The 23,965-nt window shown below is 39.4% G+C and overlaps 1 protein-coding gene across 1 annotated transcript; it reads left to right on the top strand.

The window, feature by feature from the left end:
- Positions 1-206: 206 nt before the first annotated feature.
- ZCCHC10 (zinc finger CCHC-type containing 10) lies at positions 207-21,847 on the top strand. The gene is made up of 4 exons (XM_079918983.1): positions 207-402; positions 14,348-14,509; positions 18,150-18,191; positions 18,844-21,847. Exons 1-4 carry the CDS (start codon positions 362-364, stop codon positions 19,109-19,111), a joined length of 513 nt encoding a protein of 170 aa, XP_079775109.1. The 5' UTR covers positions 207-361; the 3' UTR covers positions 19,112-21,847.
- The last annotated feature ends 2,118 nt before the right edge of the window (positions 21,848-23,965 follow it).

The raw sequence follows: 23,965 nt of genomic DNA, 5'->3' as shown, positions 1-23,965 counted from the left end.
GTTTTATTCATTTATATTTATATTTATATATATATATAAATTCATTTGTATATAAAGATGGATAGATGGATCCCTCATTCGAGAATGTTCTTCTCTGACTCTCCACGCAATATACGTGGACCCATCCTTAAAATCCCTCATTCTGACCGATCAACCTGCCTCATTCCTCTCCCTCAAACTACAGACGCACACAGGAAACACAACAGACCAGGCCCTAACCACTACTTGCCCCAAAAGCTGACCCATTAACTCTCCAGGCCCGACTGGTCCCGCCCACGCCTACGGCCTCCGGGGTTCTAAGTCCCCGCCCCCTCCGAGGAGTTTCCCAAAACCCAGCGCGGCAGGCCTCAGCCGCGCTAAGATGGCGACTCCCATGCATCGCCTCATAGCCCGGAGACAAGCGTAAGTTAGGGCCGGAGTCGGGCCGCTGGGCGGGCTGGGGGCGGGGAGAAGCGCGTCAGCCGGCTAGTGAGCGGGCGACGGTATGCGGGGTCGGTGTGGGATCCTCAGCGTGGTCAGGCGGAGGTTGGCCGTTTTTCTCACACGTCGCCTGCCCGCGAGGGGCTCGGGCCGGGGCGGTAAGTTTGATGTCTGTGGATTAGCGATTTCGTGGAAGACGGCTGCGTAAGACCGCTGGGCGGGACCTAGGGGGTGCCTGAAGAGAGTCTCGTGTTTGGTTCCCGCGAAGGGAACGCCCAGGAGTTGGTCGCTAAGAGTTCTATGCCCCTTTGCCAACCCGGCCGCCCACCCCACGCGTGACCGGGCGAAACCTGTAGCCCTCGTCCAGCACCGCCTACTCTCGCCGACGTAAACCTTCAGCTTCCTGTGCAGCCTCCAGCCCACTGGCTTTTCCTGCCCCATTCCTATCGCCTTCCCTAGGAACAGCCTGACTTTTCTGTCAAGCTCTCTTCTCACTTTCTGCCATTCATTCTCCAACAAATATTAATTTATGCATTACCTATCGCTCTATGCCGGTATTTGGGTGTAAGTAAAAAGAGGTGTTCAAGACGGAATCCCTGCTTTCAGGAAGCTTACATTCTATTGGTGGAAAGAGTCGATAAACTAAGCATTTTAAGTAAATACAGTTGATGATAAGAGCTTTGAAGGAAATAAGAGGTGATGGAAAGAGAAAAAGGTACAGGTTAGGTTGGTTGGACTGGAAAGGCATCTCTGAAGAGATGGTATTTGAACAGAGATCGGAAATGTGAGAAAGGAACCAGTCATGAGAGGATTTGGGGAAAAAGCACCCAGATTAGCATAATTGTTTTGAGACAGCAAAGAACTTAGTTTTTAAGAAACGAAAGATGGCCATTGTGGATAATGAGCGAGAGAGAATAGCACAAGAGGTTTTCTGTGAACAGATAATGCAGGAGTTTGTGCCAGATGTCCCTTTCTTGTGAAACCTTTTTTTCTTCTATCAGTCTGCATACCCAAACAACGTCCGACACTTTTTCACTCTGTCAGCTTTTCATGGCATCACCATTTGCCCGTTAATAATATATCGCTCACAGTCTGCTCTAATGTGTATATTTATATTTCTTTTTAAATAAATTTATTTATTTATTTTTGGCTGCATTGGGTCTTCGTTGCTGCGCGCGGGCTTTCTCTAGTTGCGGCGAGTGAGGGCTACTCTTCCTTGTGGTGCGCGGGCTTCTCATTGCGGTGGCATGTCTGGTTGGAGAGCACAGGCTATAGGTGTGAGGGCTTCAGTAGTTGTGGCATGTGGGCCCAGTAGTTGTGGCTCACGGGTTCTAGAGCGCAGGCTCAGTAGTTGTTGGCGCACGGGCTTAGTTGCTCCATGGCATGAGGGATCTTCCCGGACCCAGGGCTCAAACCCGTTTCCCCTGCATTGGCAGGCAGATTCTTAACCACTGCTCCACCAGGGAAACCCCTGTATTTCTTTTTTTCTAATTAATTTATTTATTTTTGACTGTGTTGGGTCTTCGTTTCTGTGCGAGGGCTTTCTCTAGTTGTGGCAAGCGGGGGCCACTCTTCATCGCGGTGTGCGGGCCTCTCACTATCGCGGCCTCTCTTGTTGCGGAGCACAGGCTCCAGACGCGCAGGCTCAGTAGTTGTGGCTCACGGGCCTAGTTGCTCCGTGGCATATGGGATCTTCCCAGACCAGGGCTCGAACCCGTGTCCCCTGTATTAGCAGGCAGATTCTCAACCACTGCACCACCAGGGAAGCCTTGTATTTCTTTTTATATTTATATTTTTTATTCTAAGAGCCCTGATCCTTCTCTTCTCCCTTTCATCAGACTACCTCTTATGCCTGATGAGGTTCCTTGAACATAAGGATAAAGACTTAAGGAATCAGAATGAATTAGTAGTATGCTTGGCGGAGGAAGAAGGCTTTGAAGTCATATGGTTCTGAGATCAAGAATGGAGTAACAGTAATACTTAATAGATGTGCAGTAAATGATGTCACCAGGGTCTAATCTCTCTCAGGTTTGCCCTTTTGGGTGTTGGTTCCATACTTGGTTAGATCACTCCTTTGGTCCTAAGATGGCTGCAGTATCTAGGGTCCTTTATATCCTTTCAGCTTCAAGTTGATAGCATCTCATTGTCTAGGTTGGGTTACATACCCTACCCTGAACCATGTCTATGGGATTATGAAGCTTTGATTGACTTGGACCTCATTCTCTTCCCGGGATAATTGAATGGATCCTTATAAACCAATGGGTGGTAAAAAAATAAAATAAAAATAAACGAATGGGTGGGTAGGTCAGAGGAGGTAATGATTGCTAGATTGACAAAACCAACCAATGTCCACTTAAATATGAAGCTGAAAGTAAGACTTCTGGTGCTTTTAACATAAGTTTTGGAGTATCACACAGTTAAACAAATGTTCTATTTCTGCAGTATGCTTGTATTTGGTACATGAGCTACACAGAAGTAAAAGACAATCTTAGCTTTAGGAGCTTCTAGTCTTACTGGAAAGAAAACATGGTGTATAATGAAACCTGTCATGGTTTGCAGACTGTCGGGACAATTCCCAGGGAGTTGGAGAGGGAGGGCCTTTAGAGGCAAGGGGAGTCCAGGAGAATTTGGAATATTTTGGGGGGGGGGAAAGCAGACGAGGAGCCTTTACTTTTCATTTTATATTCATCAAAAAGATTTAATTTTATTTATAAAGAGCATATAGCACTTCCATAAGAACAAGTCTTAAACTACAAGTTATGAGAAGTGAGAAAGTACTATTGACATTGTTTTTAAAAGTCTTTGGACTAAAGGAGGAAAGGGGGGAAATTTGAACTTTTCATTCAGCAGATCTTTCAGGGATCTGCTGAATGAATCAGATTTCACTTTGAATCAGATTTCAATCAGATTGAACTTTGAATCTGATTGAATCACTTTGATTGAATCTGATTGATTCACTGAATCTGATTGAATCACTTTTTTTCACTTTGAATCAGATTTCACTCACATATAATTATATGCAGCATGAGAAGATAGGAGTGAGTTATAGAGCCCTATTCCACTCTGAATGTGTTTAAGGCACTTGACGCATGTGATTGCTCCCCAGCATAACAGAGATTTTCCAGGTGACATGGCTGTACTGCTGCTGGTAATCTGAGAACCCCTGGCAAACAGGAGTGGTGCTTAAGGACTGGAAGTAGGCAAATGCTGTTTTGATTTTCAAAGTGAGAAGGGTAGATTCCACAAACCAGACCAGTGAACTTGATATCCATTCCAGCCAAAATTCTGGCTCGATTTATTAAATACGTGCAGAAAGAAAAGCCAAGATCATCAGGTATCAAGTCATTACAGATTGATACCCTTTTTGCCTTTTAGGTATTTGGATTTCAAAAAGCCATCTTGAAAAGTCTCTCACAATATTCTTGTGAAAACAGAACAATTAGGTACATCAGTTGAACATCATGGACAAAGAGTATTGTTTAATGGGTTTAAGTAAATATATAGCGGTATCCCATGGTGGCCTGCAGAGTTTGGTCCTCAGTTTGGTCTTGTCAACATTTTTATAAATGACTTGGATGAGGACACATGTGCGTGTTTATCAAACCTGCAGTTAACACAAAGCTGAGAGGGATAACTAATACAATGGATGACGCAATCCCAATCCAGAAAGGTCTTGACAGGCTGGAACTCTATGTTGAGTCTAACAAGAAGAAATTTAACAAGGGTAAAAGTAAGTATTGTAATAGTATTTTTTAAAAATTTCCATGTCCAACTGTTTGTTGCTAGTATATTGACTTTTGTATGTTGACCTTGTATCCTGTGACCTTATTAAACTCATTTAGTAGTCCTAATAGCTCCATTTTGGATTCTTAGGGATTTTCTAGGTAGATAATCATCATTTATATTATATTTTTTGTTTATTTGGTATGTACATTTTTAAGATTTTTGTTGCATATTACCAAATAGCCCTTCAGAAAGTATCTGCAACTTACATTCTTACCAGCAATTAAGAATGTGTATCTTACTACATTTAGGGGTGCCCATTCTCCATCTTTGCCAACAATCGGCTTAAAAAACAGCTTTGCCAATCTGGCAGAAATGGTATCAAAGAAGGTGGTTTCACCCAAAAAGGCTGTACCATTAAAACACTTCCTTAAGCCTTAGCTTAGAATATAGAAATGGAATATTATTAAATAGGGTATTCAGGGCTTCCCTGGTGGCGCAGTGGTTGAGAGTCTGCCTGCCGATGCAGGGGACACGGGTTCGTGACCTGGTCCAGGAGGATCCCGCATGCCACGGAGTGGCTGGGCCCGTGAGCCATGGCCGCTGAGCCTGCGCGTCTGGAGCCTGTGCTCCGCAACGGGAGAGGCCACAACAGTGAGAGGCCCGCGTACCACCAAAAAAAAAAAAAAAAAAAAAAAAAAATAGGGTATTCATTTGAAAAGAAATAAATGCTGATCTTGTGTTTATTTTGAAATTATAGGTGTGCCTCATTCAGTATTCTATCTGGAAGATTTAAGTATTTTTAGGGGTGTTAATGTTTAGAACATCATAGGTGGGCTTTAGGTATTGGTGAATGTTTTGTTTATAACAACAAAAAGCAAACTCCACAGTGCTGGTAGATAATATTTTTAATGGCTGTGATCTCAGGTTATAAGTTTCTTAATATTGGGAAAACAAACTATGAGTTGGAGAAGACTTTATTTCCTTGATTCTGAGAGGCTTCCACACTCCTCCATATTTTCATTGTTAGGAAATATTGTGAAAGGCTTTGAAATGGATTAAAAAATAAAGATTACTGGCTGATTTGTCTAATTCCCTGTCCTGGCTAGTGACTCTGTGAGGGCCTGTGCCTCACTGTCTTTGATATATATATATATATGTTTTGGTTTTTGTTTTGTTTTTTAATTTATTTTTGGCTGAGTTGGGTCTTTGTTGCTGCGCGCAGGCTTTCTCTAGTTGCGGCGAGCGGGGGCTACTCTTCGTTGCGGTGCGCGGACTTCTCATTGCGGTGGCTTCTCTTGTTGTGGAGCACGGGCTCTAAGCACGTGGGCTTCAGTAGTTGAGGCTCACGGGCTCTAGAGCGCAGGCTCAGTAATTGTGGCCCACGGGCTTAGTTGCTCCGCGGCATGTGGGATCTTCCCAGACTCACGGGCTTGGTTGCTCCGCGGCATGTGGCATCTTTGCAGACCAGGGCTCGAATCCGTGTTCCTTGCATTGGCAGGCGGATTCTTAACCGCTGCGCCACCAGGGAAGCCCTCTTTGAGCTATTTTAAAATGACTCTGTAAATTGTAGAAAGCTGGTAGAAAAGATTCTTACCCATGAAAAGACAGTACAACTGATTCTTGCCCTGTGTCTATTGACCAGTTTTGTTTGGGTTTTTTTTGACCAGTTTTTAGCTATCTGTAAATTCGTTTCCTGTGTTCCTGATTGCTCATATATGTGTGTTGTTTGGATTCTGTTTTGAACCAACTGCAACATCTTACTGGTTCCCTTATTAATTAATGATTAAATAAAACCTTTGACATGTGTTCACTTTATATTTATATGAGAGTCATGATTTTACATTTTTTACTAATTATCCTTTAATGTTTTTGAATTTATTATTTCTGGAATGCATATCACAATTGTGTATATATTAAGTGTGTTAGTGGTTCTTTTTGCCTGAAAAGTGGGCAACTTAATATTAAGTCCATAGAGTGTTTTATTATTGATAGCCTTAACAATTTGCTACATTACACATTCAGATAAGCTCTGAAGTTATAGTCGTGGTTCTGGCAGTTGCTTACTGAAATTTATGAACTATTACTATTATGGTAAAAAGCTGACTCTTCTTTATTATCTTTCAATACTACCACTCAGGACTTCCCTGGTGGCGCAGTGGTTAAGAATCCGCCTGCCAATGCAGGGAACGCGGGTTCGAGCCCTGGTCCGGGAAGATCCCACATGCCGCGGAGCAACTAAGCCCGTGCGCCACAACTACTGAGCCTGCACTCTAGAGCCAGCGAGCCACAACTACTTGAGCTCACGTGCCACAACTATTGAAGCCTGTGCACCTAGAGCCCGTGCTCGCAACAAGAGAAGCCACCTCAATGAGAAGCCTGCACACCACAACGAAGAGTAGTCCCTGCTCAGCAACGAAGACCCAATGCAGTCAAAAATAAATAAATTTATTTAAAAAAAGAAACTACTACTGAGTAGTATTTCCTTGCTTGAAACATTAGTTCTTCATGTTAGGATTGGCTTAATTTTTGAACAAACGCTAAAAATAAATTACTGTCAAAATTACAGAAGCTGGCTGATGATGTGGGAATTCATTAATGAAAAGCATACTATAAACAATATATGTCCTCTTAAACCCTTGCCTATTTGAACAGTCAGTCATTTTAGAAACATTTACTGAACACCAATTATGTGTTCTCCAGGGATAAAAAGGTGACTGCTCTAGGTCGAAATTAAGAATCTAGCATCCCATCATGCAACCATGTTTTGAGAAAATTTAAATTGCCATGTTTCGTTAGTCCAGATAATTGATTAGCCTAATGTGTGGATTGATATTCACAACTCCCATTTATTTGTCTATTACTTTATGCCAGATTCCTTACTGCTTTCTATACAAACATCCCAGTCTGTAGAATGGGGATATTGTTCTCAAACTCATTGGGTTATCATGGGGATTAGATGTATTTATGTATAAATACTACTTAGCTAAATTCCTGGCACACAGTAAGTATAAACCACGGTTATAGTCTTATCTAATTCTCACAATAACCTAGTGAAGTAGATATTATCCCATTTTTTAGAATAGAAACTGAAGTTCAAAAACTAGCTTGCTAATGAGCCTAAAGCTGTGTAGTGAAAGAGCCAAGATTTTAAAAAAATTTTATTGTTGTGAACTATAACACATCTACAAAAAAGTTCAGACAACATAAATATGTCCTTAATAGGTAATGTTTATAATTCTTTTTTTTCTTTTTTTTTCAATTTTTATAATTCTTAACCCATGTAACCACTACCCAGATCAAGTATTTAATAAAAAATTGCCAATATACTAGATGCCACCAAGCTTTCCCAATCACAACCTCCTCCCTCCTTCCTAAAGTAACCACTATCCCAACATTTATGGTAATTACTAACTTGCTTCTGTTCTGTGCTTTTACCATCTAACTATTCACTAGAGTTTAATTTTGCCTGTCTTTAACCTTTACACAGAATCAGACAATTTAGATTCTTTTGAGTTTAGCTTCTTATATCTAAGCTCCATCTGAGTTATATTAAGCTGGAATTTGTTCATTTTTATCACTATGAAGTATTCCAGTGTATTCTATACCACAGATCATCCATTCTTCTTTGATATTATTTCCAATTTAGAGGATTTTACAAATCTTGTTGTTAAGAATATTACTATAGTTCTTCCTCTTCCTCTTCCCTACTTGAACAAGTCAGTCCTAAAGCCATGAGGTGGTATAGATCCATGCAGAGGACTGACTTGGCACTGGAGTATTAGAGCTGAAGGGGAGTAACTAGGGCATCCACACAGGGACGTGAACTGGCGTGCAGTGCCAGCAGGGTGCAGAGGGCATCCAGTTGAGTGAAGGTCCAATGCAGGGCACCAGATCCCAAGCAGAGTGAGGGGGGTTTCCACACAGGGAGGGCCATTTAACACAAGTTGTCACCCTAGTGGGGAGAATGTCTCCATGGGGGAGGGGAGGTATAATTTGATGTGGGGTGGCACAGTCTAAATAGAAAGAGAAATGAGTTCATGTGAGGTGGACTGGCCCGGCAGTGGAAGTCAGAGCCCAAGCAGGGTGAGGAGCATGTTCACATGGGGAGTGTGGGAGGACAGCAAAGGGCAGAGTACCAGAGCCCACATGGAGTAAAGAGGGCATCTGTAAGGGGGAGGGGGCAACAATGGGCAATTGGTTGCATAAGACAGATTGACCAAATAATTAAATCTGTTAAGGATAATGGGAGCCAGATTTCTCACTGAAGGAGGAGGAGGTATGGGGAAGGAGAAAATAGAGTAAATTCTGTGAAGTTGAATTGGAATTAAAGGTATCGGTATGAATTCATGGTTTTCAAAATATATAGTTAAATATAGCTGTAGATGTGTGTATTTGATACATGGATAGTAATGTGTGTGTTGTTCCCTAGCTCTGTCCACTGAGGGTAACTGGGAGCAGCAACATTCCAGTTACAGTGAGCACATGTGTGCCCTGATCTTGACTCTGAATGTCATCAGGGTTCCATCAGGCTGATTTCAGGCCTGGAAAGGCCTGATTTTAGGACAGGGAAAGTATAAGATGAGCCTGGAATTTTTTGTTGTACCAGAAAGCAAGGAAGTGCTCAAAGAATGAAGGAACCATGTCAAAAGAACACAGAATCCAACTTGGAGGGATTCCCACTGACCAAATCTAGGGCAATCTGAGCATCAAAATAAATCATGGTAATGGATAGTAACTCATTCAATAAAATAGAAAAATAGACTTCATACTGATAGATGAATAAATGAACTAAAAATTTAATGAGCAGGGTATTTATGTACTTTCAAATACCAACCCACAAAATACTTATTAATTGCTTTATTAGATATTAATTATAGTTGTATAACAAATTACCCCAGAATTTAGTGACTTCTAACAATAAACATCTCAGTTCTGTGGTCAGGAATTCAGGAGTGACTTAGCTGCGTAGTTCTTTTTTCTTTCTTCTTTTTTTTTTTGTAGGGGGGGCTGCCTCAGGTGTTAGTTGTGGCACGCGGGATCTTCATTGAGGCATGCGTGATCTTTTGTTGTGGCGTGTGAGCTTCTCTCTATTGGCATGTGGGTTTTCTCTTTTCTAGTTGTGGCACGCAGGCTCCAGGGCACATGGGCTCTGTAGTGTGGCACGTGGGTTCCAGAGCACATGGGCTATGTAGTTTGCGGCTCGCGAACTCTAGTTGAGGCGCAGGAGCTCAGTAGTTGTGGCGCGCGGGCTTAGTTGCCCTGCGGCATGTGGGATCTTAGTTCCCCAATCAGGGATCGAACCCGCGTACCCTGCATTGTAAAGCGGCTTATTTACCGCTGGACCACCAGGGAAGTCCCAGCTGAGTGGTTCTGACTTAGGTTCTCCCCACATGTTTGTGGTCAGGATGTTGCCAGGGGCTGCAGTCATCTGAAGACTTGACCACAACTGGAGGATCTGCTTCCAAGATAGCTATTCACAGGGCTGTTGGCAGGAAGCCTCAGTTCCTCACTACGTGGGCCTCCCTAGAGGCTGCTTGAGTGTTTTCATGACAGGGCAGCTACATGAGCTAATCTTTAAAGTCACGCTCCATCACCCTGCTTTATTCTGTTAGTTAGAAGCAAGTCACTAAGTCTTAGCCACACTTAAGGGGAGGGTAGTTAGGCTCCAACCCTTGAAGTAAGGATATCATAGAATTTGTGGACATAATTTAAAACCACCTCAATTACAAAAGGACAAAAAATAACTTTATATTGCAAAATCTGGTTGACCCTCCATAATGAAGGGATCAAAACGAACATCATCAGTAACAAGACAAATTGTAGTCTTGTGTCACCTGACAGGAATACAGTGAGAAGAACACGGCACATTTCTGTTATATTCCTGCCAAAAATACATGGCTTGAATCTAATCATATAGAGATATCAGATGTTGTAGCCAGCCTCCAAGATGATCTCCAGTGATCCCTGCTTCATGTGTACTCTCTTCCAGAGAGTACCAGAGTTGGTCTGTATGACCAGTAGAATATAGCAAAAGTAATGGTATGTCATTTCCAAGATTGGGTGATAAAAGACTGATTTCTTTCTTGAGTTATCTTGGTTACTCTCCCTGGGTAAAACCATGTTGTAAGCAGCCCGATGGAGAGGCCAGCAGGTAAGGAACTGAAGCCTCCCGTTAGCCACATGAGTGAACTTGGAAGCAAATCCTCCAACTCAAATTGAAGCACATTCTACAAAATAACTGGCTGTAATCATCAAAAAGTGTCAAGGTCATGTAAAGCAAGACACAGGACTGAGGAACTCTTCCAGAAGAAGGAAGAGACATGACAACATGTGCAACATTGATGCAGAACTGGATTTTGCTATAGAGAATGTTTTTGGGACATTTGATGAAACTTAAATGGGGTCTGAAGATTAAACTTAAATGGGATCTTGAAGGTATCAACATTAACTTCTTGATTTTGATGGTTACATTGTATATATGAGAATGTCCTAGTTTATAGAAAACATGCAGTAAAGTATTCTGGTTTGATGAGGCATCAGGTTGGCAACTTACAAATGGCTCAGCAAAAACAGTTCACAAATGATTTAGGAAAAATAGTTCTTTGAACTGTACTTAACAGCTTTTCTATAAGGTTGTGACTATTTCAAAACTTTTAAAAGCTACGTAAAGGAAAGCAATATTCCAATATTCTTACACATGTTATCTGGTATAGTTTTTTGTAGATTTCTGTTGTGTAAGTACCTGCAAGTGGAATTGCTGGACTGTGGAGTATGCATTTCTTCAACTATAGTGGTTTTTGCTTTTTCTTATGTTAGTAATGAGCACCTTTTCATGTGTTTATTAATTTGTTTCCCAATCCCATTTTTGTACTGCCTTTCCATCTTCCACTTTATCTTATTTTTCTATTGTACATCATTTCCTTAATGATTCATAAGAGTTCTTTGTATACTTAAGATGAAGCTGTTGGCAAAATGTGTTACAAATATCTTCTCCCACTCTTTGGCTTCTCTTTTTACTCTCTTTATAGTATATTTTGATGAACAGAAATTCTTAATTTTTGAAAATTCTTAATTTTAGTAATTCTAATTTATCAATCTTTTATGATTAGTGCTTTTTGTAAAATTAATGTATTTATTTATTATTTTTGGCTGCGTTGGGTCTTCGTTGCTGCACGCGGGCTTTCTCTAGTTGCGGTGAGCGGGGGCTACTCTCCATTGCGGTACGCAGGGTTCTCACTGCGGTGGCTTCTCTTGTTGTGGAGCACGGGCTCTAGGCACGTGGGCTTCAGTAGTTGTGGCACATGGGCTCAGTAGTTGTGGCTTGCAGGCTCTAGAGTGCAGGCTCAGTAGTTGTGGCGCACGGGCTTAGTTGCTTCGCAGCATGTGGGATCTTCCTGTACCAGAGCTCGAACCCGTATCCCCTGCATTGGCAGGCGGATTCTTAACCACTGCACCACCAGGGAAGTCTTAGTGCTTTGTTTTTGTTTCTTAAGAATTCCTAACTCAAATATGTCACTTTTTTTATACTATCTTTTAAACCTTATTGTTTGACCAAGTTTGTAATCATTTTGGGCTTATGGTTAAGTCTTATTTTTACCATGTGCATAACCAGTTGTCCCTACATCATTTATAATCTAACCTTTCCCCCCACTGCTCTTTAATGCCATGGTTGTCATAAATTGTTCATGTATACATTAGTCTATTTCTGGACATTCTGTTCTGTTCCACTGGCATATTTGTATATATTTGCTCCAGTCTCACATTCTAAGTTATTATAGCTGTATCATAAGTCACTGTCTTTTATTTTTTTCTTTCAGTCTTATTGAGATATAGTTGACGTACAGCACTGTATAAGTTTAAGGATAATGATTTGATTTACATACGTCATGAAGTCACTGTTAACAATAAGTTTAGTGAACATCCATCATCTCATATAGATACAAAATTAAAGAAACAGAAGAAAAAAGTTTTTTTCTTGTGATGAGAACTTTTAAGATTTACTCTTAACAATTTTCACGTATAACATACAGCTGTTAATTTCATTAATCGTGTTGTACATTACATCCCTAGTACTTATTTATCTTATAACTAGAAGTTTGTACTTTGACTGCCTTCATCTGGTTGCTGCTCCCCCTATCCCCCACCTCTGTTAACCACAAATCTGAACTCTTTTTTTATGATTTTTTTGTTTGTTTTTGAAATATCATTTACCTACAACGCTACATTAGTTCCAGGTGTACAACAAAGAGATTCAATATTTCCGTACATTCCAAAATGATCACCACAAGTCAATTTATTTTAATCTAAGTCTTCCCTACTTGTTCCTTTATAAGGGTATTTTGGCTATTCTTGGCCTTTTGAATGTCCATATACATTTTAGGGAATAAGTTTAAGTTCCATACCAAACAAACACCTGTTGAGATTCTGATTGGCATTGCTTTGAATCTATAGATCAGTTTGGGGAGAATGGACAGTTTTTACAATATTGAGTCTTTCAGTCTATGAACATGGTAATCCTTTTACTTAGCTACTTATTTAGATGTTTAATTTCTCTCAGTAATGTTTGTTTTCTGCATAGAATTCTTGCACATATTTTCTTTCACTTATTTATAAGTGCTTGTTATTTTTCAGAATGTTATAAATACCACCTTTTTTTTTTTTTTTTTTTTTGCGGTACGCGGGCCTCTCACTGTTGTGGCCTCTCCCGCTGCGGAGCACAGGCTCCGGACGCGCAGCCTCAGCGGCCATGGCTCACGGGCCTAGCCGCTCTGCTGCATGTGGGGTCTTCCCGGACTGGGGCACGAACCCGTGTCCCCTGCATCGGCAGGCGGACTCTCAACCACTGCGCCATCAGGGAAGCCCATAAATACCACCTTTTAAATTTTTATTTTTAACTGTTTTTGTTAAGTAGAAACTCAGTTGATTTTTATGTGTTGACCTAATATCTAATAGAAAGTTTGGCAAACGATAGTCCACTGAATCCTGCCTGCTGCCTGTTATAGGCTTGCAAACCAAGAATGCTTTTTACATATGTTTGTATATATATGATCAATTTGATGATAGAGAACACTAATTTTGAACCTCAATTGAGTGAAATGTTATAGAAAAGAATTCCATTCTTCTCATTAATAAACCTCTTTTATTGGAAATATTTTCATTAATAAAATATTTGTAGAAATTTGTTTTCTCTCTTGTGATATAAATACCTTTGTAATATATTAAATTTTGCCTCTTGGTCTGCAAAGCCTAAAATATTGACTCTCTGACACTTTATAGACAAAGTTTACTGACCCCAATATAAAACCTTCCTAAACTCACTTATGAATTCTAATTATTGAAAAATGTTTTGGGACTCCCCCGGCAATCCAGCGATTAGGACTCCACGCTCCTAATGCAGGGGGCAAGGGTTTGATCCCTGGTTGGGGAAGTAAGATCCCACATGCCGCATGGCAGGGCCAAAAAAAATTTTTTTTATCTGTAGAGTCTGTTGGATTTGCCATTTACATGATACATCATCAGTAAGGAATGACAATTTTATTTCTTCCTTTCTAATTCCTTTATCTATTTTTCTTCACTTGCCACACCTTAATTCAATTTCAGGGACTGAGATTTTTCTTAGTCTCCTAGGTGACTAGAATCTGGGCTGCACTTGATAAGCAGTTGCTTTATTCTTAGAGTAAAGCCCTTCAGAGTCCCAACTCTGAATGCATAATTTGTCTCCCTTGCTCCTTGTAAGTGATGCTTGCTTACCCTCCTGAGTTGGGAAAAAAACCCAGAGTTGACTTAAACGTAGGACTGACCACTCTGGGTTTCCAGCTTCTTCCATATCTTGGCTTGGTTATTCTTTAATCTCTTGTTAGTTCTCTGATACCTCGAGCACATTGTTAAAAATGTTTTGACTGTCTTTTCTAGTTCTGAGCTGAAGAGTTGGTCTGAGTTACCTGGTCTGCCATTACTGGAATGGAATTGAGGAAAGAAGATTTGTACTCAGTTCTGTCTAACTCCCAGGTCCATGCTCTTAACCACTTACTATATTGCTTTGTGATTAAATCTAACAAATAATTTAAAGTGTAAAATGGTGCTTATTTTTGGATTGTACCTTTACATAAGCATCATTTTATGCTTATATTGTTCATGCTTCTCATGACAGAAAATGTCAGGTCAAAAATTTAAGGCCTGTATTCTATTTTTTACTCTGCAGTGAAGCAAATAAACAACATGTAAGATGTCAGAAATGCTTGGAATTTGGGCATTGGACTTATGAATGCACAGGAAAAAGAAAGTACCTACATAGGCCTTCAAGAACAGCAGAACTAAAGAAAGCTTTAAAAGAAAAAGAAAACAGATTATTATTACAGCAAAGGTAAGGTTACATATGGTATCCAAAGGAATATTTATTTGTATTTATAAAATTTATTAAGGGACTAAATATCTCACGGTGGTTATCCAGATTTAGATTATATTGTAATATTAGCTAATGTTTAATGAGTGTTACTGTGTGCCAGGCACCGTACTAAGGTCTTTACAAGTATTAGCTTATTTCAGCATCACATCTATACCGTTAAGGTAAGTACTATTATAATTCCCATTTTACATATGAAGAAGCTGAGGCATGGAGAGATTCAGTAACTTGCTCAGTGTCACACAGCAAGTAAGTGGAAAAGTTAAGTGTTAAACCAACTAGCCAGTCTCCAGAGTCCATGCTCTTAATCACTTTGCTTTTCTTGCCTCAACTGCCAATGAAATGACAGCAGAATACTATGAGGTAGATTATATGAACTGATATGGAAAGATATCCAAAGTAAGTACCCAAGATACTTATACTAAGTATATAAACAAGGTAGAGAACAGTATATATAATATACTATCATTTATGTTAAAAAGGAAGAAAAAAGGAATAATGGAGCTTTTTTGGGGGGGGGGAATATAAGTGGTTGATAATAGTGGTTCTTTTCTAGAAGGAGAACTGGGTAGGAGGGAAAAATTGTTATTTATCCTTTCATGCCCTTTGAATAAAGCTTTTCAAATTCCCATGAAATAAGTAAGCTTATGTTTCAGAGTAACTGAAACAGGAAGGTGTCAGGTCTACTTAGTGCTGCATATTAGAAGTAGCACCTTCATGAGGACCGTTAGCAATATAATAGTGTCTTAAACATCTGGATTTTCCAGGCAACAGTCTTCCAGTTTGTGGACAGGAAGGCTCTTCAAGGGTTATACAGGAATAGACAGGTAATCAGTTTCTAGATTATCAATATTCATATATGTTTCTTCCAAAGATAAATCTGTATGAGACCTTGCCTACCCCTCTCTAATTTCACAAAAGAAAGGCACACCTCTCGCCTATCTCTAATCTTACCTTGGTATATTGTGCTCACGTATAAAATCCTAGAGACTTTTCAAAATACTGGTGTTTGTAAGAAAGTAAAAGGCCCAAATTATTGGGAGCAAGTTCTTTTGTAATTTTTTTTCTCAGCAAAATTGAAGGAGGATCTAATTGAGTTGTCAATTTAAAAGTATATTTTAATGATACATCGTTACGTGACTTGTGGAATATAACATGGGAGGAATTCAGAGAACTGAGTGACATTGCTACAGCAAAACTCTTTCTATTCCCATCTACCTGTTCAGGTTAACAAGCTTTCTCAGGGTGCAATCTGTAAAAGTTAAATATAGGAATTAAATTGATACTGAACCCTGTCATAGTCAAGCAATAAGATCCATGGATACATAAGCTAGAAAAAAAAATCCATGTCATTAAGAGGTACAGTTCCAGTGAAATTTTTTTATGTATAATAGTTACAAAAAGTTATAATATATTTTACATTGTTTTAATCAATTTGTATAGTAGTAATGATAATAGTAATTCAACTCAGAATTTTTAAACACTTTTAAAACCTTATGATCACAAGTAATTAAAAGATACAATATTAAGTTATGTCTATATTTTTACTGCAGAGAAATGTAAGTGATCACTAAAATTTTCAGGCATGAAAATATATTACGATACATTCTGTGGGGAAAGGAGAATAAAAATTCAAGTTCAAAGAGGAAAAAGGACAGTGTAAAAGTACCAATTGTTAAAGATAAGCTTGTTCATTTATTTTTTTAAAATTAATTATGATACATATCAAATTTTGTGGTATTTACAGTTACCAAAATGATGTAACGATTTTCTTTTTAAAATATCAATATTTAATATATAATATGCCAGACTTTATAACCTTTGAGGGGAAAAACATAATTTTTCAAACTTCTTTTATTAGGAATGTAAGCAAAAAATGTTTGAAGACCTCTGTCCTAAAGAATAAAATATAAGAGTTATGAATAATTTCATTTCAACATTTACTTTTGTTTTTCTAGTTGTATTACACAACTATCTTGGTCTTAAAAATACATAGAACTACATGAATTTTAGTTTTGGCTCTGTTACGTAAAGACTGCTGATTTTTTGGTTCAATGATAAAATTATGGAAGTGTGTGAATTTCAGTGATCTTGCATTCTTGTGGTGTGACTTAACAAATGTACTTCTACCACTTATTTTACTGCAAAAATTACAATTCTCCAGTAAGTAATTCCATCGTGTAAAACAGCTTTACATAAATACATATTTATATTTGAGGACCCAGGAAATAAGGATATAATGTTATCTAGGAAATATAGAGAAGTTCAGAATATAAAAATGTTAAATTTACAGGACAGTATATAGTAATAGAAGTAAATCTGTAATTTGAAAGCCTGATTTACTATGCATGTTGTTTGGCAGCTGTATAGCAGCAAGCCATTTGTGTATTTCACTCAGAAATCTCCAGACTTTGTTCTTTATAAATAATGTGAGGGAACACAGTCTTGAAGTATTAAGTCTCTGGTTCTTAAGCAGTAAATAACTGAACGTTTGGGGGACATGCAGAAAAAGAAGTATTTTGTTTGTTTGTTTGTTTTTGTTTTTTGGCCTTTCCTCGCGGCATGCAGGATCTTAGTTCCCAGACCAGGGATCAAACCCGGGCTTCCTGCAGTGGAAGCACAGAGTCTTAACTACTAGACTGCCAAGGAAGTCACAAGAAATAGTTTTTAATTATTTTTTAATTATTTTTACTTTTTATTTTTATTGGAGTATAGTTGATTTACAATGTTGTGTTCGTTTCAGGTGTACAGCAAAGTGAATCAATTAAGAAATGGTTTTTTAAATTAAAGGTTGCTTTTTTTTTATATGAAATGGCCATTTATAATACCATTCTAGAAACCCAAATTATAAATTACAGCTGTTGTGCTATTACTTGCTTTGTTCTGTTGTTCACTAAATAGTCGATTTAGCCATGTCAATCTAAGTTCAAAACTAAAAAAGAGGGGCTTCCCTGGTGCCACAGTGGTTGGAAGTCCGCCTGCCAATGCAGGGGGCACGGGTTCGAGCCCTGGTCTGGGAGGATCCCACATGCCACAGAGCAGCTGGGCCTGTGCGCCACAGCTGCTGAGCCTGTGCTCTGGAGCCTGTGAGCCACAACTACTGGGCCTGTGTGCTATGGCTGCTGGGGCCCACGCACCTAGAGCCCATGCTCCGCAACAGGGGAGGCCACCGTGGTGAGGGGCCCGCACACAGCAAAGAAGAGTGGCCCCTGCTCGCTGCAACTGGTGAGGGCCTGTGCACAGCAACGGAGACCCAGTGCAGCCAAGAATGAATAAATAAAATAGATGAGTTGGGAAAAAACTAAAAAACAATCAAATTGGTGCGTTTGGTCATCTTAACTACTAACTTAACCTCGCTTCTAAAGTACAGTTGATAACATTTGTCTTGCTTAAGTGCTGGTTAAGTTGACTGTATGTACCATATACACCTGCAACAGGAAACTTTCCTCTTGATTATAGCAATAAACACTGGACTCTCAGTACATGTTATAAAAGACAAAGTGTTTTTCCAATGAAAAAAGTTTTGGGGATAGCAGAAGCATTTGAGCTGTTTATAATCACTGTATTAACAGGAGCTTTTTCCCCCCTTCACATTTATCAGCATTGGAGAAACTAATGTAGAAAGAAAGACCAAGAAAAAAAGGTATGTGTGGCTTTAGTATTATATAGATAATATATAATACTAGTTGGAGGGATGGGGTGTGTGATTTTAAAGTAATAGTTAAAAGATTTGGATCTGAAGTCTCTTGTTTGCAATTCATGATTAAATATCATCCTGTTTTCTGATATGTTCCTCTGTTTACCTATCTGGAGTTTCTTCCTTCATTTATCCTTTTTCTCCAACTTTCTAGAGTCCTTATACCTGGAAATAGTAATTTCTCTTGTCTTAGATTAGGAAATGTTATTAGAGTGGTAAGAAATTATTGACCAGCTGTATCTGGTATAAAGTAGTTAAGGTTATGAAGCATTTACCACTCTACATGAGGTTTAAATAAACCCAGTTGTTAAACTGCAACTTTATTCTAACATCATTCACTCTGGAGCATAGTATAGTAGATACACTTATCTCAGACTCCATCCAAGAGAGTTAAATTGCTGTAGTAAAAGACCTTGTGGTTGAGGGGAGAGGGTGGGCACGGTGGGATTATTACAGTTAGGGAATCCTCAAAACATCAGATCTAGAGATAACATGCTAGCAAAGCTTCAGTGTATATATATATACATAATACTCAAGTGAAATTGCTTTTAAACATTCTATTAAATGTCAGCTTCTCATGCATATAATTGTCTAATAGGTCTAAGAGTGTAACTAGTTCCAGTAGCAATAGCAGTGACAGTTCAGCCAGTGATTCTTCGTCAGAGAGTGAAGAGACCTCTACCTCATCCTCCTCAGAGGACAGTGACTCTGATGAAAGCTCCTCCAGTTCATCATCTTCAGCCTCCTCCACAAGCTCTTCCTCGTCCTCCGATTCAGACTCAGATTCCAGCTCTTCCAGTAGCAGCAGCAGCAGCACAAATAGTAGCTCTGAGGATGAACCACCAAAGAAGAAGAAAAAGAAATAGAATTGTTCCATCCATGTTGGACTGATGGACTAAAAGCGTTAATGCGATTCTCAGAAGGGAATTTAGAATGTGTTAAGACCAAATAGGTTAACTGATCAAAATTTTTAGAGTTCAAAAGTTTCTAAATGTTTTACATTGTAGGAGCATAAAGAGTATTAATAATGGATTATATATATAAAGACTTTTTTATTTTAGGGGTGAATCTTTTTTTTTTTTATCTTTAAAATATATCTCTAAAATTAATCAAAGCTGAAATCTAGTAAATCTTTTTTTTTTTTTGGCGATACGCAGGCCTCACTGCTGTGGCCTCTCCCGTTGCAGAGCACAGGCTCCGGACGCGCAGGCTCAGCGGCCATGGCTCACGGGCCCAGCCGCTCTGCGGCATGTGGGATCCTCCCGGACCGGGGCACGAACCCGTGTCCCCTGCATCGGCAGGCGGACTCTCAACCACTGTGCCACCAGGGAGGCCCCTCTAGTAAATCTTTTTGTGATGAAACCTATCTTTTCTCCCTGTGAAATAAATGCCATACTTTGTTACATGTTAGTGCTATGTATCAGACACGTTTTCAGGATAATGCATCAGAATATCTATCTGGCGGTGAATTTCTAATGCTTTTGGCTGTATGTTACTATGTAAGATTTAATACCTCTATAAGCTTAGAGTTTTCCTACTGTTAATACATGTGCTCTATTTTTATGTTTATGTTCAGAAAGTTCTTCTGACTTCTTCTAAGTGAAAAGTTCAAGGAATCTATTAATAAATTTATACCTTTTTGATGGTACAAGTTTTAAGTTACTGTGTTGTATCATTCATTTTCTTCTGGTTCTTAGAGTTACCCTTTTATGACAAAAATTATTCTAGAGGAACTTAAAAAGGAACAAAATTCTGAAACTACATAGGGCTCTAATCTTGGTGCCTTTTGATAAATTCATTGTATCAGAAAAGAAAACAGTCATTTAAAAAGCTAATTTAGGGCTTCCCTGGTGGCGCAGTGGTTGAGAGTCCTCCTGCCGATGCAGGGGACACGGGTTCGTGCTCCGGTCCGGGAAGATCCCACATGCCGCGGAGCGGCTGGGCCCGTGAGCCATGGCCGCTGAGCCTGCGCGTCCAGAGCCTGTGCTCCGCAATGGGAGAGGCCACAACAGTGAGAGGCCCGCATACGGGAAAAAAAAAAGCTAACTTAAGTAAAAGTGATATAAATACCTTCGTGTGTTGATATGCTATAAAAGGTACCATTCAAAGGGGAAAAAAAATGGTAGGAGGAAGAGAGGTAATTTTTACAGAAAATTAGAGTGATGTTGGTTGCCTTTTACTAAAATATTAAGTTTTCATAAAGATTGCCTTTTACCATTTTGCAATTGTGGTATGACAGTTCATATGGTAACTGGTCGTATATGACAGTCTACTGCATAAATATGAATGACTTGGATTAATCTGGTGTGTTGACATAGCATATACACAGTTGACATCTAGCATGAAAGTTTAAAAAGAAATACTGCACAGTATTTCTTAAAAGTAAAGTACCAGGCCATGGTGAAATTATTTGGTTTAACATCACATTATTTTGTGATGTCTTTTAAACTTTTTGGAAAGAGGTATCATTTGTAGAAAAATCTTGATTTGGGTTAAATATAGGTTTTTTAAAACTACAGATGTTGTCTTTTTATATTTTTATGAAAAAGCAGTAGAAAATTACTTTTGAAGAAAATGGACTTCTATTTAAATGTTTAAGTATATGTATGTTGTGAGCTTAAAGAGCTGTAATTACCTGTTTTACAGAACCGTTGCTTTCAATGATTGTAAATAAACTCTCAAAACATCATTTTAAGGCTCCATACAGAATGTGTCAAGTGACAGGCAAATTTAATAAATTACTAACGAAATACAGTTTACAATGTAATCTCTGTAAGGGCAATTTTAGCAGTTAAACTTGGAAGGGAAACAAATGTGTACATAGGTTACATCACTTGCAGTTAAATAAAGCTCAGTTTGTGCTGACGAGCTTAGTAAGCTGCTTTTATCTCTTTGCTGTTTTACTTAATGCCACTTCTTATCTATTTACATGGTAAGAGCATTTAAATTCTAATTATTTTTACTATTACAGATGTTAAAAGGTATACCTGGGAAAGTACAGAGGACAGGAACTTTATTCTAGTCACACAGTTTACTCAAAAAAGCAGAATCAATGGCAAAGTGGAGAGTAACTTCCAAAGAGTTTCTCTCCATCCTGCCTAAAAGCAGAACTCTGGATGTTGAATCCCTGGCAAATGTAATAAATGTATTATTTCTCAACCACAACCACAAACATATCAAAAGGAGACATAATTAGATGATAGGTTTCACTCCACAAACATTTGTTAGTATGACTATATAATATAGTAAATTTGTCTTGGGATCAAAAGATGGCATTAGGCCAAGTTAGCACTGGAAATGGAAAAAAATACAGAGAAGGTGTACTTTATAGTCATGGTTTTATTTACTTTTTTTTTTTTTTTTAATTGCGGTATGCAGGCCTCTCACTGTTGGGGCCTCTCCCGTTACAGAGCACAGGCTCCGGACGCGCAGGCTCAGCGGCCATGGCTCACGGGCCCAGCCGCTCCGCGGCATGTGGGATCTTCCCGGACCGGAGCACGAACCCGTGTCCCCTGCATCGGCAGGCAGATTCTCAACCACTGCACCACCAGGGAAGCCTCGCTATTTACTTTTTTAACTTGCTGTTTTGAACTGACTGTAGATTTACAGAAAATTTGTAAAAATATTACAATTTCCGTGTATACCTCACCTAGCTTCCCCTAATGTTAGCATCTTATATAACCACAGTACAATGATCAGAACCAAGAAATTAATATTTGATAAACTACTGTTAATTAAATCAAAAGCCTTACTCATATTTCATCAGCTTTCCCAGTAATGTTCTATTTCTGTTCCATTATATTACCCAGAAAGTACATTTAGTTACTTCTAAGTCTGCGGCTGAGTTCCTTAGTCTTTCCTTGTCTTTCATGCCCTTGTCACTTTTGAAGAGTATTGATCAGTTATTTTGTCTAATGTCCCTCAATTTGGGTTTGCCTAGTGTTTTCTCATGACTGAACTCATGTTATGCTTTTTGGAAGAATATCACAGAAATGAAGAATTCCCAATGTCAATAAGTCATTTATTATTGGTGATGTTGACCTTGATTACTTGGTGAAGGTGGTTTCATCAGGTTTCTCCATTGCAAAGTTACTGTCTTTCCCCTTTTAGTTGATAGATATCTTGGAGGAGATACTTTGAGACTTTGCAAATTGTCCTTACAGTCAGCCACTACTTTTAGTGGATCTTGTCTAGAACAATTATTACTGTGATGTTTTGCAAATGGTGATTTTCCATTTCCCTCTTTACTTCTACACTAATTGGAATTATACTCTAAGGAAGAGCTGCCTCTTCTCCCCCATTCATTTAATCAATGGTACTGTGGACTCCTGGATGTTTATTTTGTTCTGTGGGTTAAAATTCAATAATAGTGTTCCTTTGTTGCTCAAATTCTTACACCTTTGGCTATTAGAAGAGTTCCTTCACGTAGGCTCCTTCATTCTTTCAACAAATCCTCATCTTTTTGTTAGGACTTCCTTACTTTGTGGGACCACAAGATGTTCCGGGTTCATCTTGTGGACTCCTTGCCCCATCTTTGGAAGCAACCACTTCTCCAAGGGGCCTGCCCTGGTTTTTAATTGGAGAATGGTGTTTAGAATCCATGATCTGGGTGCTGTCTTAGTAGGTTTCTTATACATTTTGTATAATAGTGTTCTAAGGTAGGTAGTTAAGACATGGAGACCTGCCATTAGCAGGAAGAAATTAGTTAATTCAACATTTCTCAGGTTAGCTTTTTTTGCTTTCACAGGACTCTTCCTCAGCAGCAAAGCTCTTTGACAACAGGTGGAAGAGACAAAGTCTTTAATTAAAAATTGCCATTAGAGACTTCCCTGGTGGTCCAGTGGTTAAGACTCCGTGGTTCCAATGCAGAGGACGGAGGACGAGGTTTCGATCCCTGGTCGGGGAAACTAAAATCCCACATTCTGCGCCATGCAGTCAAAAAAAAAAAAAATTTTGTCATTACTTCCTCCCATCCCCCACTCTATAGTATATCTAAATTGAGACATAGGCCAAATATATATCCATATTCAGACCTTGGGTTATAGTGCCTTAATTGAAAGAAATTGGCCCAAAGTAATATTTCAAATTGTATTTTTATATACTGTCCTGTGAGTTTATACATCCTGGGAAAATTGTGCCATAAAAAGATTTAGGTGTGGGGACTTTCCTGGTGGTGCAGTGGTTAAGAATCCGCATGCCAGCGCAGGGAACATTGGTTTGATCCCTGGTCTGGGAAGATTCCCACATGCCACGGAGCAACTAAGCCCGTGCACCACAACTTCTGAGCCCGCACTCTAGAGCCCGCGAGCCACAACTACTGAGCCCACTTGCCACAACTACTGAAGCCCACGCATCTAGAGCCCGTGCTCCGCAACAAGAGAAGCCACTTCAATGAGAAGCGCGCGCACCGCAACGAAGAGTAGCCCCCACTCTCCGCAAGTGGGAAAAGCCTGCGCGCAGCAGCGAAAACCCAAGGCAGCCATAAATAAATAAATAAAAAGATGTAGGTGTGGTCGTGGTGGTGGTGGTGGTGTGTGTGAAAGAGGGAGAAAGGCAGTGTGAGAGAGGAAGAGAGAAAGGAAAGCCAGTACAATACCTGGGTTGCAGACATTCTCAGATGAATTTTAGGAGAGGTTACAGATGGAAGTTGAGGACCTGGAAATTGCCAATGTCCTTGAAAAGTCTTTTGTGTACCCCCAAAGACACTTGTACCTGCTATT

This window comes from Stenella coeruleoalba (genome assembly GCF_951394435.1).
Source record: "Stenella coeruleoalba genome assembly, chromosome: 3".
In the NCBI taxonomy this organism is placed as follows: Eukaryota; Metazoa; Chordata; class Mammalia; order Artiodactyla; family Delphinidae; genus Stenella; species Stenella coeruleoalba.
This window is presented reverse-complemented; position numbering and strand designations above follow the sequence as displayed.